Source organism: Argentina silus (assembly GCF_951799395.1).
Source record: "Argentina silus genome assembly, chromosome: 4".
In the NCBI taxonomy this organism is placed as follows: Eukaryota; Metazoa; Chordata; class Actinopteri; order Argentiniformes; family Argentinidae; genus Argentina; species Argentina silus.
The window spans coordinates 13,606,750-13,625,133 of record NC_139658.1 but is presented as its reverse complement, the minus strand read 5'-3'; the positions used below and the strand labels follow the sequence as shown (position 1 = coordinate 13,625,133).

The 18,384-nt window shown below is 41.8% G+C and overlaps 1 protein-coding gene across 1 annotated transcript in view; it reads left to right on the top strand.

The window, feature by feature from the left end:
- The window catches only part of ptprt (protein tyrosine phosphatase receptor type T), a gene marked incomplete at its 5' end in the record, with an annotated part of 206,912 nt that overhangs the window by 95,399 nt on the left and 93,129 nt on the right, over nucleotides 1-18,384 (top strand). The window contains one exon of the mRNA XM_083668164.1: nucleotides 14,911-15,207. Within this exon, the coding sequence (XP_083524290.1) occupies nucleotides 14,911-15,207 (297 nt within the window). The remainder of the gene's footprint in view (nucleotides 1-14,910; nucleotides 15,208-18,384) is intronic.

Here is an 18,384-nt window from a genome sequence, read left to right as displayed (position 1 = left end):
ATATATGACATTACTTTGACTTATTTGCCTACTGCAGATTTTCAAGGTTCGGTTCACTAGTGAAAGGACAGATATACTTCAGCCAGAGAGAGAATGTCCCTGATAAAAAATAGAATAGAGTCGAGAATACAACTATTGTCGAACCGAAGACTGGAAATAGTATTTGACTCCACCTCAAAGATTATATTGTACCACATAACAACGTTAAACACAATGATCATTCACATACAGTTCAATGTAACATAGATAAATGGGAACATAGCTCATATACAGAATACAGAATCCCCACTTTGCCTATATTGCACTTTAGTTAGTTGACGTTATTCCCATGATGTTGCTCTGTGTACTGTACATAGAATAAAAAAGAACTCCTCCCATAAAGAAGTTATTTTGCAAATGAGGTCTTTTCATCTCAAAATTGCCTCAAAAATGTTTATTTTGGAGGTTTTTGCACCTTTTTACTTCACCATCAAAAGCCATGTCAAGTAACATTATTATCCTTACAGGGCACCATTAGCATCTAAAAGCTAGGTGGCTAAGTGGGTACAGAACACATCAACAAATCTTGCTTTCCCAAACAAACAGGTTAAAACCCTCTCAATGAAAAAGACAATGCAGGCTTTTTAGAACACTGACAAACCAAAACCCAGGGCTGCCACTTCAACTGGACCCGAAAGAAACTGAAGGGCTCTTCACCTTCTGAAAGGCCTCATTCCTTTCTTCCTTCTCTTGCTTTCTACCCTGCTCCTTTATATCTCCCTCTTTTTCTCCCAGCCCCCTTCTTCTTTCTCCCTCACCTGCTCCCTTCATTCTTCATCCCTCTGTTTTTTCCCTCTCTGGGCTCTGGGATGACAAGGCAAGGGTTGAGGACGACCCCACCCCCCCCCCCCCCCTCCCGCCCCTGGCCCCCAACCCTCCCTCACCCCACCCGTCAGTAATAAAGTGTGTGAGGGTAAGCTCGTCCGACAGAACGGCTGGCCTGACAACACAGATGTTTCAGATTCTCGTTTGCAGCACGTCCCCCAGACATGCAGCATGGCGAGGTGTTGAATTATGCACCTTGTGAAATGCAGGTGTGTGTGTGTGTGTCTGAGTGCGAGGCGTGTGTGTGTAAACAATATTCGGCGTGATGCTGATACCTGTGTGCGTGCATTTCTATATCTGCACCTGTGTGTGTTTCTCCGCCTAAATGCAGGCCATTTGTGTTCTTGGAGGTTCTTGTTTTGTCTTCAAAGAGAGCAACTTTGTGCCCTTGTGTGTGACTACTGCCTGTCAATGCTCTGGAAGGGAGTTGTTGAGCCCCTCTACTCTACACCGTGCTTGTTATGGCTTTTGTCCTCCAGACGATTTCTCCATCTGAGTCCAAAGAAGCCACAGACAGCTAACAATCAAAAGCCAACACCAAACCATTCACAGTAGACGCTTGATGCCATTTACTAACTGAAGGCTCGTTCTTATCGGCTCCATCTTCACAACTCCGTTTTCTCACACAACCTCCCTCCGGCATTGTTTGTAGTGACAAGTCAAAATTATGTGCTGTATTTTCTATTCTTTATCCCCCCCCACCCCCCTTCTCCCATTTTGGAGCTTTGTTGCTGTTCTAGCATTGTTTCTTTGTTCGGTACTATTGTTTGACTGATCCTCTGGTTTTGTAATTCTGCTTCTTATACAGTACATGCTAGTATACAGTATAATACAGTATATCTCTATCTATAATCCCCTACAAAGTTGATGTTGTACAATCAGGACATTCTAAATAAGGATTTGACATACTAGGCTGATTGAATTCGAGGACTGCCAGCGATTGAGAGGCAGATTACAGAAAGTTGATGGGCTCTATTGAAACTAAGCTTCTCTGATTAAGTCAGGCATGTCATATTTTGCTCTTCATAACAGTCCTGTTTTACTGATTCATCTTTTTAAAGGCCTACTCTAGTGATATGTAAACGTTTTTTTTCCAAGCTGTAAAATGAAGCCTTGTGCTTACCTATAATGTTCTATGATGATTTTGGTCAGAAAATAATAATCTTAGTGAAAATATATATGTAAATATGTATTGTTTCCGCATAAACTTCCAAATCTCAGACTGTCTCCTGAAACGGAAAGCGGTGGTTTGCTTGCCTGCATCGGTTGGGAGTTAAGTGATGTAATTTTCCTTGGTGGGAACAAATGCCAACTTTCCATTCTGGAACCCTGGAAAATGGAGAGGAAACTCCAGCTGAATTCGAGCAGAGGCTTGGTATAGTTTTTGGCGTTCCTGAAGATTGATTCACCTTTAAAAGAGATAAATGTCATTGAGCAAACATTTGGACTGCAATCTCTAGGAGCAAAATAAAGAGAGGAAAAAGACGCTTCCCTGAATATTCATTTATTTCCTTGAGATAGAGGAGGGAGGACTGTCCAATGACATTCTATGTGGAATCTATTTCCTATTAAACTGTTTTTTTTTAGAACAAGTCTCTTTTTATTGAATATAAACACATCAAAGCAGACTTGCCTAGACCCTTTTTTCACATTCATTTATACCTCATGGGGTCAATGCTGTAACCTGCGTCTATGTCTAATAAGATTGAGAGAGAAATTCATTTTGGGCAGCAACAGTGCTTATAAATCAAACATTATGAATGAAACAAATCAATATGTTTGCCACTGGAGACAAATCCAAAGGCTTTTAACTTAAATACAACTATCTGTCCCTGTGTAGAGGAGCCTTCATTAAAAATGAATTTCAGTCAGGATTACAACCCCCTTCTAGGGCTATTGTTCTTGAAGTTGTTCTCGCAGTTCGTTGATGAGTTGTTTTTGTAATTCCATAGGCAGTGATTAGATTCTTCAGGCCCCAGGAGGATGTGGCTGTAATATTAATACATTTATGAGAGCAGGGACGGTTTGAATGTAATTGCTGCAAATGGTTGCCGCTATAAGACTCTTACTTTACTCAGATAAGAATACTCAAACAACATCCTTCCTAGTAAGGCTGACGATAGAATTGAAATGTTTGCCAATGGTAAGAGTTGGGAAATTAAAACAGTGTGGGAAAAAATGTGGAATCAGGTTGAAATTCAGCTCACATGCTGCAGCGTAACAGTTGTAATCAACACTTCGTTCGGCTGTGAAGAGCAGATGGAGGCAGAGAGTAGCACTGGAGGTGTGTGTTAATGAATGTCTGATGTTTTGAATATTGATCTCAAAACATGAGGTGGCCTCAGGGACTACATCACCCAGAGTTCAGTGCGAGGTCGTTCCACCGTATGTTAAGAGGGTGGGGGGGGGGGGGGGTGCTAAAGAGGTCAGATTAGGTATTGTGTTTAATGAGTACAATGGAGATTAATGTTTGATTGAATTTTATGAGTACTTATTCACTCTGAAAGACTCTGCTTAACCTTATGGTATGAATGTAGCCCATGTTCACATACAGTACAGATTTCAGGCTACATCACACAAGGCTAACAATTTTCATTACCTACCTCCCCTCGTCTCAAGTACTCAATGTATCTGTCTCCAAGGCTCCAGTTGTACACAGGGCAAAGCCTGGTAATTAGCATCTTCAAGATGATGAAGACACAATGAGAAACCTTTTTCACACCGTGCCCCCGCCACCCAGCTCACTTCAATAGACATGAAGGTGGAGAGAGCCAGCCACAAAAGAAATAGGTCTTTATTAGAGGACATGTTTTCCATTTGAGCCGCAAATAAGTTGCCCGGGCTCTAGCTCTCTGTTCCAAAACTATCAGATTCCAATTTGGGGTTCATTAGATGCCTGAATAGAGCAGAGAAGACTTGCTTCGTGTTTCATCTTGGCCGAAAGGCCCTGCCATGCTAAATGGTCTAATTTCCTCCCGAATCAGTGACATCAATAACGTTGTCTAATAGTTCTGTCTTTCAATGGAGACATTACAGAGCCGCTGTTAAACACAATGGAGTGACACACACCACATTGGACATTCATACTGTACATAATATGGACATTTTGGGCAAATCTAATTAAGGAAACACAAAATTGTTTTTGTTCTCATCTTCATTTCTTGTCTTCTTCCATTTGCACTTTTGTCCTGTGAAATGTTTTGTTTATTTTCCCTCACCATGGCCAGGGTTAGTGGTCCTCTCTTGTTTTCGAGCAAGTGAGTGCTGCCGTCTGCCTCTTTTGAAGTCTATGCAGCAGTCTATCACAACAAGCCGCTATGGTGAAGGGGTCCATCAGCATGAAAATTACTGCCAGTTCCATATCCACAACATCGCTTTCACCCAGCAGGAGACTGCTTTAATAATTTGAATGTGGCCATGTGTGCTGTTTGGGTGATAAGCATCGACCATCAAATAAGGGGGATTGTATTAAGGGAATAACTTGCACTTAATTGCTGGATCTCATAGTTGCCCCGTGTGAATTGTTCCTAGGCAACCTCCCTCAAACATCATCATCTTAATTTGAGATGTGAAAAAGATACATATTTTGGCCTGAATGAATCAAGGACACAGAATGGTAGTTAGACATAAATGTAGAAATGCCTCTGTTACAGTACAGAAAAAAGCCAGTGATTCAGAGGATAGGTTACGTCGACTCAAAACATAACATCACTTTCTATAGCATTATATGTGAATAAGACCATTTTCACTGCATATTTTATGCATTCCTCTGCAATAGCTCATTGGGAACTCAATGGAATAAAGAGCAACAAATCAGATTCCAGATCTGACAGGACTTTGCTTTTCTCAGGGGGTAATTTGTGAGCAGCAGAGAATGCCCTCACGGCACTAGCTCAGACTAAAGGCAGATACTGTACATGGTCAATGAGAAGCGCTGTCAAAACCCTGCTGCTTTTTTCTCCAACGGTGTCACTTCTCCTGATTTATGAGGCTTGGGAGATAAAAGGTTGGGCAGAAACATCTGACAGGTAGATGCCTCCTTTCATTGTGTGATCAAAAGAGTGTGCGGTCCATCCAACGACACCTTCCAAAAGTGTCTCAGCTCTCTCCTGAGGAAAGGGGCAGAAAATAAGCCACTTTCAGTTAGCACTCAGGCTGAGGTCTCTCGGAACATGGTGACAGATCCTCATTGTTGGGAAGAAATGGGACTTTTGAATTCTCTTGTCTGTTTTGCCAGTCCTTGAGAGTAGCTCAGTTAGAGGATTGAAAGACAGCTGGTTTCTCCTAGCTTCTCCTCGCTAACTGGGCAAGTCAGTTTAGCCATGCATGTTGACCAGACACTGTGTGAGATCTGATATCTGTTCCTCTCTTCCCATGGACAACCACAAACCCTGGAAACAAGCTCCACATTTCTTACATTGTGAAAACCCCACAGCTTGTGGGGTGTGATATTTCAAGCCATCGAATGACGTTTGGAAGAAGTCTATCGCTGACAATCTGATTTGTTTGCACCTACAGTGCTGCTTGAAAGTTTGTGAACAGGGATGGTCATTATTTTTGTATGAAATATTAAAATGAACTTATAAAATCTTTATCTAAACCCCAATTTGTAATAAAAAACATTCCAAATAAAGGACACAAACAAAAAAAATATGATATCAGATTTTATGTGTGCAAAAATATGTGAACCTCTTCAGTCAATAGCTTGTGGCACCTCCATTAGTGGAGTAAACGTCTCGTATAGCCACTAATCAGTTTCTGACCTCTGTTTTAAGGGATTTTTGCCCACTCCTGGCAGACTTCAGCCAAATGAGTGAGGTTTGAGGGGTGTCTGGCATGAACTGCCTGCTTCAGGTCCTGCCACAGCATCTTGATTGGATTTAGGTCAGAACTTTGACTTGGCCAATCCAAAACACAAATTTTCTTTTTCCTGAGCCATTCTTTGGTAGACTTGCTTGAATGCTTTGGGTCGTTGTCTTGTTGGAAAAGCCATTTTCAGTCCAGCTCCTTGACTGATGGCTTGACATTCTGTTCAAGAATCTCCTGGTATACCTCAGAATTCATGGTTCCCTTAATGATGTGGAGTCGTCCAGGTCCAGAGGAGGAAAAGCAGCCCCAGATCTTGATATTCCCACCACCATGCTTGACTGTTAGGATAAGGTTCTTTTGGTGGCAGGCAGTGTTGGGTTTTCGCCAAACATAGTTGTTTTGATTGTGACCAAAAGTCATTTTTGGACTCATCTGTCCAGAGAACAGACTTCCAGAAACCTTCAGGCTTGTCCAGGTGGTCTCTGGCAAAGTTAAGACGGGCAGTTTGGTTCTTTTTTGACAGCAGAGGCTTCTTCCTAGCAACCCTCCAATGAATGCCATTTCGATTCAGTGTTCTTCTTATTGTTGAAACAGGCACAGTTACCTGAGATGCAGCAAGGGAGGTCTGCAAAACTCTAGATGTTATGTTTGGGTTAGCTATTACCTGATTTATTATTTTTCTTGTGGCTCTTGGGAATATTTTGGAAGGGCGTCCACTTCTAGGCCGAGTTGCTGTCATGTTAAATGCTCTCCATTTCTAAATTATTTGCCTCACAGTGGACTGACAGTGTTGTTGAGATGATTTTCTAGCCTTCCCCAGACTGATGTGCTCTCACTACCCTCTTCCTGATGTCCTCTGAGATCTCCTTTCCTCTCGGCATGGTGTGTTTTGCATTCATCTGTATGGGTAACACAAAACTGATCAGGTTTCTTATCTCTATTTATCAGAGTCCCGCCCAAACTTTTTCCTAAAGATCTCTCCTTTGATTGGTTCATTTGGTACCCAATTATTGACCCACCTGATTCTACTTACCTACTTGATTTAACCAATGCAACTTGGGGTTCACTTATTTTTGCACCTGCACTAATTTCTTTATAATTTAGTTTTTCTAGTACACGCATGATTTCCTCTAAACCAACATATGGAATTGGTAAATATAAACCTTTTATGTCAGATGAAAAAGACTGATTCTGATTCGATAAAGATTTCAAGGTAAAAACTAAAAAAAATCGACAATTGCACAAGGGATTCACATACTTTCAAGCAGCACTGTACATAAATAACTTAACGACCGAGGTTCTGCAGCCGGAGGACGAAGTGGCGACCGTTGCCGTGGTGATTTGGAATTTAGAGACTTTATGATTAGTGCATAATAAGAGGCTCCTTGGCCTTTGCGGTGAGGTCACTGAAGAAAGAAAGGGGTTTCGGAGCTTGCAGAGGGGGGCTGGAGGAGGGGAAGGAAGAATAACAATATGCTAACCTTTGCAGCATTTGATTAAAACGTCAATTAAAATCTGTGTCGCAGACTGAGATTGCCAGGAGGTAGCGGGGTAGCATTGGCCTGTGTTCGCTACATATGACTTTCCTCCGGAATAATTAAAACGTGTGTCACTCCCACATGCGGTTCTGTCAGCACTTTCAACCCACTCCTACGCGCTGCTCCGCATTCTCCCACTCCCTGTCCTCTCATTAGCTCTGAGATTTAAAATTAAAATGAACATAATGCAACTGTGGTTAAGATGCCTTTTGTATGGTTGTCTATGAACCTCAGTTAAGCAACTGCATGTTGAAATCCAAGATGTTTACTGATACATTTGAGTGTGTATGATACTACTAAATCTAAACCATGTAATTTACCACACGCACGCACGCACACACACACACACACACACACACACACACACACACACACACACACACACACACACTGTCCTCTGGTGCTTCGAAGAACAGTTCTTCTCTCCAGTTTGACAGCTTCTCTGATGGATTAGAGCAGTGACATAAGGCCTTGGCCACATCATTAGAGTGACCTAGCCCCTAAATGATACATCACCCTCAGACCACACAATGACAGGGCTGCCTTATGACAAGTCACTGTGAATATTATCATTAGTCAGGGCTAGAATGCATTATTGTCATGTATGATGCCTCATCATATCTTCATAACTGTATGCTCTTAAGTTTTACCAAAATATGTTTTAATCTGAGAATACATGTTATTGTTGCTCTCAACACAAATTCTGGCCTTGATATATTATGCTGATATATGCTGGCCTTGTTATAGTAGAGCAAAAATTAACCAAAACACAAACAAATGTGTTTGATCCCAGGGTATCGTTTCTTACTGCTTGACATTTTCAGTCTGTTTACTATTCAAGTATGCCCTAAATATCAAATATCAAATATCAATATAGAATAGCAGGCAAGTACACTTCTCAATATTTTTTCTAACATCACTGGTACTATCTATCATTGAGTTTCATTACAGCTTTGATGTGGGTTCCCACAAAACACATAGACCAGGAGTCTGCTCCATGTCTTTGAACTAGCGTTTCACCTCATTATTTCTACATAGACTACTGATACAGCCTAGCTGCTTCCATTAGTCCACTGCTAAACAGCCCACTGGTACCGCGCTTAGCCTAGCCTAGCCTCATTGCTAACCCCGCTTCTGCTCTCAGCCACAGATTGCTTACAAGGGCACACAGGGTGTACTAATGCACACACTCACACACATACACCACCCTCCCAGGTTCATAAATATCAAGTCTGCTGCCGCCAGCGCAGAGAGAGAGGTTACCTGAGAAGCTATCAGGCGTGTATTTGATGTACCATGATCCTCATTGTGAGAACTCATTACCAGGAAGCAGCCAAGTAAGTTGTTTTCCTCCAGCGAGGCTAAATTATTGGAATGAGTGGCACTGCGATTGATTCTGAGGGGAACAGTGATTGCTTTCCCCAGCTCTGAGACTTCAGTGAAGGCAGTGTAATAACCAGAGAGATCTCTCGCCATACACAGCCTTTTGGGGACGAGTGTGGGTGTGTGTGTGTGTGTGTGTGTGTGTGTGTGTGTGTGTGTGTGTGTGCGTGTGTGTGTGTGTGTGTGCGTGTGCGTGTATTTGCGCATGTGTTTGTGTGAGGAGTGTATTGGAGGGATATGACGCTAGCTCCAGTCTCAATGCTATCAGTCTACACCACTGCTCCTACCCCCAACATAGATTGCTTTTCTCTTATTCTCCGGCTCAGGACCTTTTTGTTTTCAAGTGTTCACTTTGGAAGAGGAATACACACCCCGCATCCCGTTTTTTATGATTATCCTCTTCTGCTTGCCTCAGTTGGCTGAGCGGCCTGATCGCAAGGAGGTTCAGTGCCGGAAATGGTGCTGCACATTTAAGCAGGAATTGGATGGGCTGTGAGTCTGCTGCTGCAGCTCTGATGAAACACCTTGGCCCAAGCCTGCAGGGGAGTGGAGTGGGTGAAAGCACAGAGCCATTGAAGGGCTATTGAGCGACCAGTGAATAGAACGGTGCACTTTTAAACATTAGAAGGCCAAGTCATTGGATGGAGACCTCACAGCTATTTGTAAAAAGCTCTACTCCAGCAAGGGTTTGCAGATTAATCCAGACTGTAGAACGATATATACTAAGTAGAGCCAATGTAATGCCCAAAGAGAGTGTAATATGCACAGTCATGACTCAGTAGTAGCCATTAAAGACATATCCTTCGTAAGCTATCGTCCAAAAGTGGCAAAGAAAAATTCTCCAAGCTAATGAAAGCTACATGCCTTTTTCGTTGTTTAACACACATCAATGCAATTTAAACTTTGGGTTTAAAGTGGATGTATCAATCTGTGTATTGATTGTCTCGGCTGTTAAACTAGCATAGTGAGTGGCAGAGCGCCACTGGGGCCAGAGCTGGTAATGAAGGTAACATTTGTAGTCTGCTCTCTGCTCCACGCCTCTAGCTCACTAATTGTCTTGTGCTAAGGGGTGACCTGTGGCTGGGAAACAGACAGGCAGCCAACACCGCCAGTTAAGTAGTCAGGAAGTACACATCACTTTTGACATTCTTCCACTCCAGCCTTAACAAACCACTGGAGGGTGTGTGTGTGTGTGTACTTGTACTTGTGTGCATGCATGGTGTGTGAGTGTGTGTGTGTGTGTGTGTGTGTCAGTGGCTCTCCAGTAACCCTTATTATACAGAAATCGCAAACCTCAGATGATAGGGCTTTATAATGTCACTGGAAGCTGATGGGGGCATCACTGCAAGATGGGGGGGGGGGGGGTCGGCTATTGTACTAAAGGGCAGAAACTCATTTATGATTCCTCAAATAAGTGGAGGCTAGATTTAACCACTGTGTGCACTCTACCGTGTGTTCCACACTGTGTTCCATTTGGAATAAATATAGGGGTTTGTAAAGGCGAAGTGCATGGAGCTTGAGTTGTTGAAAGCGTGTAGTATTGTCTGTAAGGACACTCAATGGAAGTCAAAGAGATATGGGTCGACAACAACCAGGACAACAAAGTACTGTGTACTTGTCTGTATCACCAAGGTTACATGTCTTACATGTCAATGTACATCTGTAATGGCTGGAGTACTTAGGCAGAGGACTCAAATGCACGACTCGGAGACAAAACTTAGTTCAAAAAGGCAGGCAGATAATCCGATAAGGGGAAGGCAAAAAGGCGAAGTCAGTTTGAAACGAGAGACAAGGTGAGGAACACAAAATAGAAACAAAAAATGAGTAACATGAAACAAAGACAAACATAAACATAAGAAACAGGATGAGACGTTACACTATCTGAAGACAGAGTCAATGGTTTCCATTGGCTTTCCTCTTTCTCCGGCACTGCACAAGTAACCACCATTCAACCCAGATCTGAGTGTCCCTCAGTGGCAATTAGCTAGCAGACATTGCATTCTCTTGCCCTCTTGAACAAAGATTGACAAATAATTGTACCTCCACTTCCATTTTGTTCTTGGACAAAGGCCTTTAATTGAAGTGGAATAGCTGGACATGCGGTACCTGTCTGGGAACAATGGTAGCCATGTGAAATAGATTAGAGGAATAGAGGAATTCTGAAGGAGGCCTTGGCCATAGCAGAGTAAGGACAGTGGACTCAATGGCATTCAGTGAAATTGTGTCAACATTCTTTTCTACCGCTCTATAGACAGAGGCCCCTTGAGGAAGACACAGGTCAATAATGCCATTTAGTGAATGAACAAAACCAACTACACCACAAAAGAACACAAAGAAAATAGCAGGTTCCAAGCTGTCCGCTCGATCTAACCCCATTTTGTGACATTTAGGAGATTCTGTATCTGCACAAATCTCCCAGTTTTACTCCGTTTTGTCCCAGAACACCCATGAACTTTTAGTTTCATCAGAACCTCTTGTCTCAGAGACTAGAGATGTAGACACAAGGAGAGAAGGTCACTAAGAAAGTGAGATGTTAATAATAATCTTAACACATAACACATCTTTAGATCTAGTCTATACACCTTAAAACAGTGCTTAGTTTGAATGATAATTACTTACTTCATAATGTGACACAATGTAAGAGCATTCCCCAATGTGCACCTTAACACCTTAATTAGCAATGTAATATCTAACATTTGTGAATCGTATCTGAATATGCTTAATCAGTTTGACGGAAAAGGTATTAACACATGGTGCTGAGGTTCTTTAAAGGAGTCTGTATGTAGCATAGCACCAGCTCCATTTGTAACATTGACATTTGTTTAAACAAAGACTCTCAGAGACTCACAGAGGCGAATTCGCTGCCGGAGTTTCACCGTTCACAGGTCAGTGAGTCTGTCTCTCTTCCTGACAGTCTCTTAATGCCCTCCCATTCTCTTACAATTAAACCCCTGCTCCAGGTACTTAACCTCAGGGCAAGCTCAGGGCCAAGGCTCAATTGGCTCCATTTAACATCACTTTAAAGCTCTCTCCGCAAAACGGACATGACTAGAATGGTCACACGCCCATGGGTATGGATGTTAATAAAGCTGGCTTTGAATGGGAGTTATTGTTTCACTCTTGCTCAAAAGACCGGTTGAAAAAGCTGCAACGACTGCAAGTCTCTCATGCGGGTATGATGTCACTAAATTGAAACATGAAGTTTTAGAACTTTGAGTTGCTTTTCCAACGTTGCTGGTAAATGATCAGTTACAACAGTGATGAGGGAGTCATTAAAAACCACTAAAAGGAGTCGCTTGAACATCTGCTCTCAGTCATGTTAATCCAATTTATATAAGTCGCGTATCTGTAGGGGGTCTGATCTTGTCTGTAGGAAGCTTCTGTCGCGGAATGCTGGGGGCACAGAGGCTGCTACAAAGCATTCACAACCTCTTGATTATGATTAGGTCATGATTATGAGCTCAATAATTTGATTAAAGTGCTACAACTAGTTGTTTATATGTCGAGTAATAATCAAATTGTCTTTGATACGTCTTTGGAGTTATTGGTCTTTGGAGGATATCCAATCGGTATAAAAATGCTGTATCAAAAAGAGGAACATTAGATTTCCCTCTGACCTTGCATTTTCGTCTGAGGGGGTCAGTGTCGAGGGAAAGGTTGGGATGTTTTTTGTCGATCCAGGAGACATGGATTAAATGTGCAACCTTTGCAACATTACAGTGGTCATAGTGTTAATGTAGTGGAAATAGCCAGGCTTTAGAGCTAAGCATTTTTGTGCTTGCTTTGCTGTGCTATGTTGGTTTTATTGGTTGCCTCTAGCAAACAGCTTTGGACTAAATCTCTCACTCCCCCTTCCCCCAAAACGGGGGGGAGAAAAAAGGTACAATTTCCCTACAATGTCCCTCTCTTGTCTCTCCCCAGGGAAAAAAGTCTGTGGTAGCTGCTGGTGACATTGACTCATCCTATTTTTATGTTTTTGTCTTTTTTCTCCTTCAGAATTGCTGCTGTTTAAAGTACCCACGTGGTTGGCTATTGTGGGCACCTATTGATATGTTTATTGCTTGCAATTTCCTCTTTGCTCTGTTGAGGTGCGGAGCTGGGGTGATGGATGTGGCGGAGAGGCAGCAGGGAGAAGCGGGGCCAGCATGAAGATTGATTTCTATCCCCCTTTTCCCGTTTCTCCTCCACGGAGCTCCCCAAAGCGATTAATGATCCTGTTCCCCGGCTCATCGATCAGCTGGGCCGTTATCCCCAAAGCCCCTGTACACACCCCTACCTGGGGCGGAGAGAGGCGGGCCACCCATGGCATAGACAACCCTCCCTGGTTGCCCCCTCTCAGTGTGTGCCAACCGCCATGCCAACCACCGCCCTGTGGTACCCTGATTAATGACACTTGAGTCATGCCCAACACTAGCCTCATTTCTCCATCCCTCCCTCCCTACGTCCTCCTCTCTATCCCTGCTCCTGCTTCATTGTGGCAGATACTGTAGCTGAGAGGAGCTGGAGGAGGAAGAGGGGTAGGAAGGGAATAAATAACAATGACAACAAAGGGCCGTTATTTGTCAAGATCAAGGGCAACTCAGGAGATGCCTTCATTGACTTAACCACAAAAACAAAGTTATAACTCAGGCTTGCAGATGTCGCGATTTTGTTTCTTCTGTAGATCAGGGAGTTCCCTATATTGGATTTTCCAGACCAAAATTAGCAATCTTCTTCGAGCTTCTCTCTGAAATGAACCCAGATTAGCAGTAGATTAGCTCTAATAAGACCCACTGAAACCAGGGGATTTGGGATTTTGTTGTTCAGCAGTATTTTCCATCAGTTAGTTCCAGAAATCGGCTTTACTCAGTGGAGTGCTACACTGCTTAGAGCCTATGGTCTTCAAATACAGAAGGTCTTCACATGTATGAAACAAGTACTTTATTAGCTCAGAAAAGTGCATTTTTGTAATCACTATGTAATAACATGCAAATACAATGCAGATACTGTACCAGAGTAATTACAGCATTACCACACAGGTATAAGAACATATAGATAGATAGATAGATAGATAGATAGATAGATAGATAGATAGATAGATAGATAGATAGATAGATAGATAGATAGATAGATAGATAGATAGATAGATAGAAACTTTATTTATCCCAGGTTCCAAGTAGCATACAGACATAGGGGTATCACACATAACATACACATACAACATACAACATTAGCAGTATTTTATACAGGCGAGGTGCTGTATGTTGTATGTGTATGTTATGTGTGATACCCCTATGTCCATATTACCATTCATATAATTTAATTTGATCATGGGATACAATAGTTACTTTGTAAATACTGCAACGTGAGTTTGATTGAATCCAATCAAACTGTACAATCGCAAAACACAAAACACAACATAAATGTTGTGGACGGCATCTCAATGTAAAATAAGGACAAACAATAACTGAGATACTAGGTTTTCTGATGACTTTTACAAAAAAGACAGTCATAGTTGTGGGGGGCTTTTCAAGTGCTTTCTGCCGAATGGCAGTTGTTTGGCCTCTCAGCCCCAGCTTGTCCAGATTATTCAACAGGCAAGAGACAAAACCCTTTTAACATTCAAATCCCCCCTGACCCCAAACCCCCGGACCCCGACCCAAACCCAAAACAATCGTCTACCCTTTTATGTGATTTAGCCGTTGTTAGCTAATCTACAAGCATTAGCTCAACCATGAGGGGGATAAAGAGCTTTGTTTGACCAATCCTTTCGTCATGCACTCATGCATGGAACATAGACTCAACAATGATACTTAGCGACATATGGATGATGCTACTGTGATAGCCCCCCATGCCACCAGACATTCAAGAGGGTTTTAGGGGATCAATTGGGACTTAGTAAAGAACAGTCAACTTCACATTTGATCTGTGTTTATGATGTGTTCTGAGTTATACAGTGTTTTTCCCCTTAGTATATCAATGTCAATAATGAGGTCATGTTTACACTCTAATGTACTCTTCGAGTTAAATTACTACACTTGACTGGTCTCAATTAAGGTTTCATCTCTCATGCGACTCAATTTCTGGAATTATTTGCTGTAATTGTGCGTCAGGTCTTGACAACTGAACTGTATACACTGTATGGGTCTATGTATATTGTACTGCATCAAGAGACGGGGTCCCTTGGAGTCCTACATGAGACACTGAAACAGTGTGCGGTCTTTGGTCTCAGACTTTAAGATACAGGGTATCAGTATAGTACTCTACTTAGGGTATGTGGTAACATTATGTCATTAACCATAGTCTCTCTCTCTCTCTCTGTCTCTCTCTCCATCAGACCCGGTTCATGGGCCTCAGAGTGTCAACGTGGTGGACATCCGGGCGCGTCAGCTGACGTTGCAGTGGGAGACGTTTGGCTACGCCGTGACCCGCTGTCACAGCTACAACCTGACGGTCCAGTACCAGTACGTCTTCAACCAGCAGGAGTTTGCTGCTGAGGAGCTGATCCAGACGTCGTCCCACTACACCCTGCGGGGACTGCGGCCGTTCGTCACTGTGCGCCTCCGCCTGGTCCTCGCTAACCCGGAGGGCAGCAAGGAGAGCGAGGAGATTGTCAAGCAGACGGAAGAGGATGGTGAGTGTTTGTTTGGAAAGTTTGTTCCTTTATTGTTGCCTTAAGGACTTGTATGATGTCTTAATCTTCTGCTGTTTTCTAATTTTATCTCAAATGATGGCAGACAGGTGCTGTGCTTGCTTGTAGACATACTTACACTGATACTGCTGTCAAAGTCACAGCAAAACTTCATTAATTGAACATACCCATCTAACAGCCATACAGTACATTAGTAACGGTGAGAGTGAGACCACCCACAATGTCCCCAACTAGTTTGAGAGAAGCTGCGTCTCAGAAAAGTGTTAATTGTTTTTTATTTAACAATCTTTAATCTCAGGGTTGTAATTTAGTCATTAGAGCAACCAAGCACTGACTGTTCTCAGTGGTGCTAATTGCAGTTCTATGGTAATGACTTTTTGCTTTATAGCGCTGTGGTGCGTCTCCGGAATATGCTTTAAATGTTTAAAGGTTCCTTTTGCCCTTGCTGATGAAATAGAAATATCTTCAGAGCCACAATTGAGGTTCTGCTTATAGTACAAACACTCTATCCTATTATTTCAACCTCCCAGTAAATGTGCTAACACGAACCAGCGTTTTAGTGCTACGTTCATGCAAATTGTTAATTGTGTTAAATTGTTAAATTTACTATAGTTGTCAGACAATAGTCTGTTATCAAATCAAATTAAAAAAAATTACAAAACAATTGTCACAAACTGCTTTATAACTGAAAAAAACAGGTGCAAATCGGTATAGGCTTATTCATATACTAAAATATATCAGTGCCTTTTTATACACTTCACAATATTTTGTTAGTTCTGATTAGACATAAAATCATGAGCACCGATGCCAAGAGATGGTTTTTGTGTTTGTGTTTGTATGGTCAAAACAGCCCCTTGTCTGACCAGTGAGGGCACTTTAATGGGTTGACCTGCATAGATCCTCCGGGGGTGGGGTGTGTGTGTGTGTGTGTGTGTGTGTGTGTGGGGGGGGGGTGTGTCCACCCCCCTTCCCTCCCTACTCCCCCCATCCTGTCATTCATAATTAGGTCGATGAAGCGTTGGATGCACTTGCCCCAAAGATATTTGTCATGTCCATTCAGCCTACCACCCCCTGAATAACCATGGTCATTCCACCTTCAAGAGCCTTTACCTTCAGGTGGAGCTGTAGGTAGAACATGTTTGACCATTTGAGAGTTGATAACAAAGGGTCAATAAAGAGAAATCTGAGGAAAAAATCCCACTAAATATCTGTTCGCTCCAGTTCATCATATGATTTTTCTCAATGTTCTCTTGTCATTTTGACATGTGTTTATCTTTGAATATATCCATGATGGTTTAATCATCTATTATTAGAGAATTGTCCTTGTCTCTTGGGAGATTTAAAGTCGAGATTAAATAATCCTTTTACTGGTGCTTTATCTGTCTGTAGAGAGAGCGTTTGGAAAGATCACAGCGCACAAAACAGAACATTGTTTTTGTTGTTTTTCTTGACAGCTGCCATCTTAGGAAAGTATCCTGTCAAAACATATCTTTTGTATGTTTGTAGAATTTTTACAACAGGCTCACAAAACTAAATTACATAGTCTTTGTAATACAGTTGTTAAACCTTAAGGTTACTGTAAATAGAAGGTTGCCACGGTCAGATACAAACAATATCAAGACACACATCAGAAAAGTTAGGTTGCTCAATTACAATTTTAGCACAAAGCGGTGTTGTTTTCTTTCAACACAATGCAAAAAATACAAACCCTCAAACAAAAACAACCGATACTCATCTGCTCCTTTTAATCTCCAAGTCCCATTTGCATTGTTTTAGTGAAAACAAAATTTCATTGAACTGTTATTGCTTCTCAGCCCTAGAAAAACATTGTTTTTTCACATCAGGATTTGTTTGTATGCAGTTTAATTTGAATTCCCCCCCTCGGGTCTGCAACATGTACAGTATGATATACAAGATCCAGTTATGATTAATTCATTCCTGCCTAGGTTTAATGGCAAGCAATAAACAAGGAAATTGAAAACATTCAAGTTGTTTGCTGTCATTAAATTAATATGTAACATGTTACTGGCTAAATTGTGTTTTTTTCATGCGTTACAATGCTGTAGGAACCATGAACGTAACCTTGGCTTGGTTCAGTTCAATTGAAAGGAAAAACATTTATTTATAGAGATATTTTGATATTTGATAAGAATCAACTACTCATCAATGACTCATCTTTATCATAATTTCCAGTGAAACAGAATTTACTAACTAAATCACCCAAAAATACTAATTACCTCATGTTGTAAGGTTACAAGGAAACAGGGACAATAATATGTGGAGGTTTAGTTGGTTAAATGGTAGCAAACAACTCTTGTAAGAGTCAACACTCAAATGGCAAGACTCATTTGTTACTTTTTAATAATGAATCTCCCTTAAATAAGTGAGTGAATCAGATAACGAAGTATTGTAGCAAGTGTCAAGGATATGAAGAGTCAGGGACATTATGAATGGAGAAAGAAACAGAGACAAATGTTCCTTCAGCTAGCAGCTTAATGAAACATGCCATTCAGACTCTCTATACAGGAAGTTAATCAAGTTTTGATTAATGTGTTACACTGGCATTTATCTTTGGTATGAAGGCTGTTTTCCTGTCTCTACCGCTATCACAAACACACACACCTTAGCATGCACACATACGCACAATCGCGCCCACACACACACACACACACACACACACACACACACACACTCACTCACTCACTCACTCACTCACTCACTCACTCACTCACTCACTCACTCACTCACACACACACACACACACACACACACACACACACACACACACACACACACACACACACACACAGAGGGAGACAGATAAGGTTCAAAATGGAAAGGCATCTAATTGCATTTCATTGTTACGGTAATTTGATATGCTCACCAGGCTAGGCCCAATCAAGGTCTTTTGAATTGCTAATCAAAATATGATTTCAATGTTTTAACTCCGCATATATGAGCAGGGCACAGTGGCACACAGCACCTGATGTCCCACTATTTATAAAGGGTATCACATAATCTATCTATTTGTGTGTGTGTGTGTGAGTGTGTGTGTGTGTGTGTGTGTGTGTGTGTGTGTGTGTGTGTGTGTGTGTGTGTGCTATTGTCGCTGTACACACAGCATTTAGAATATTCAATCCAATTGAAAAAACAAATAAA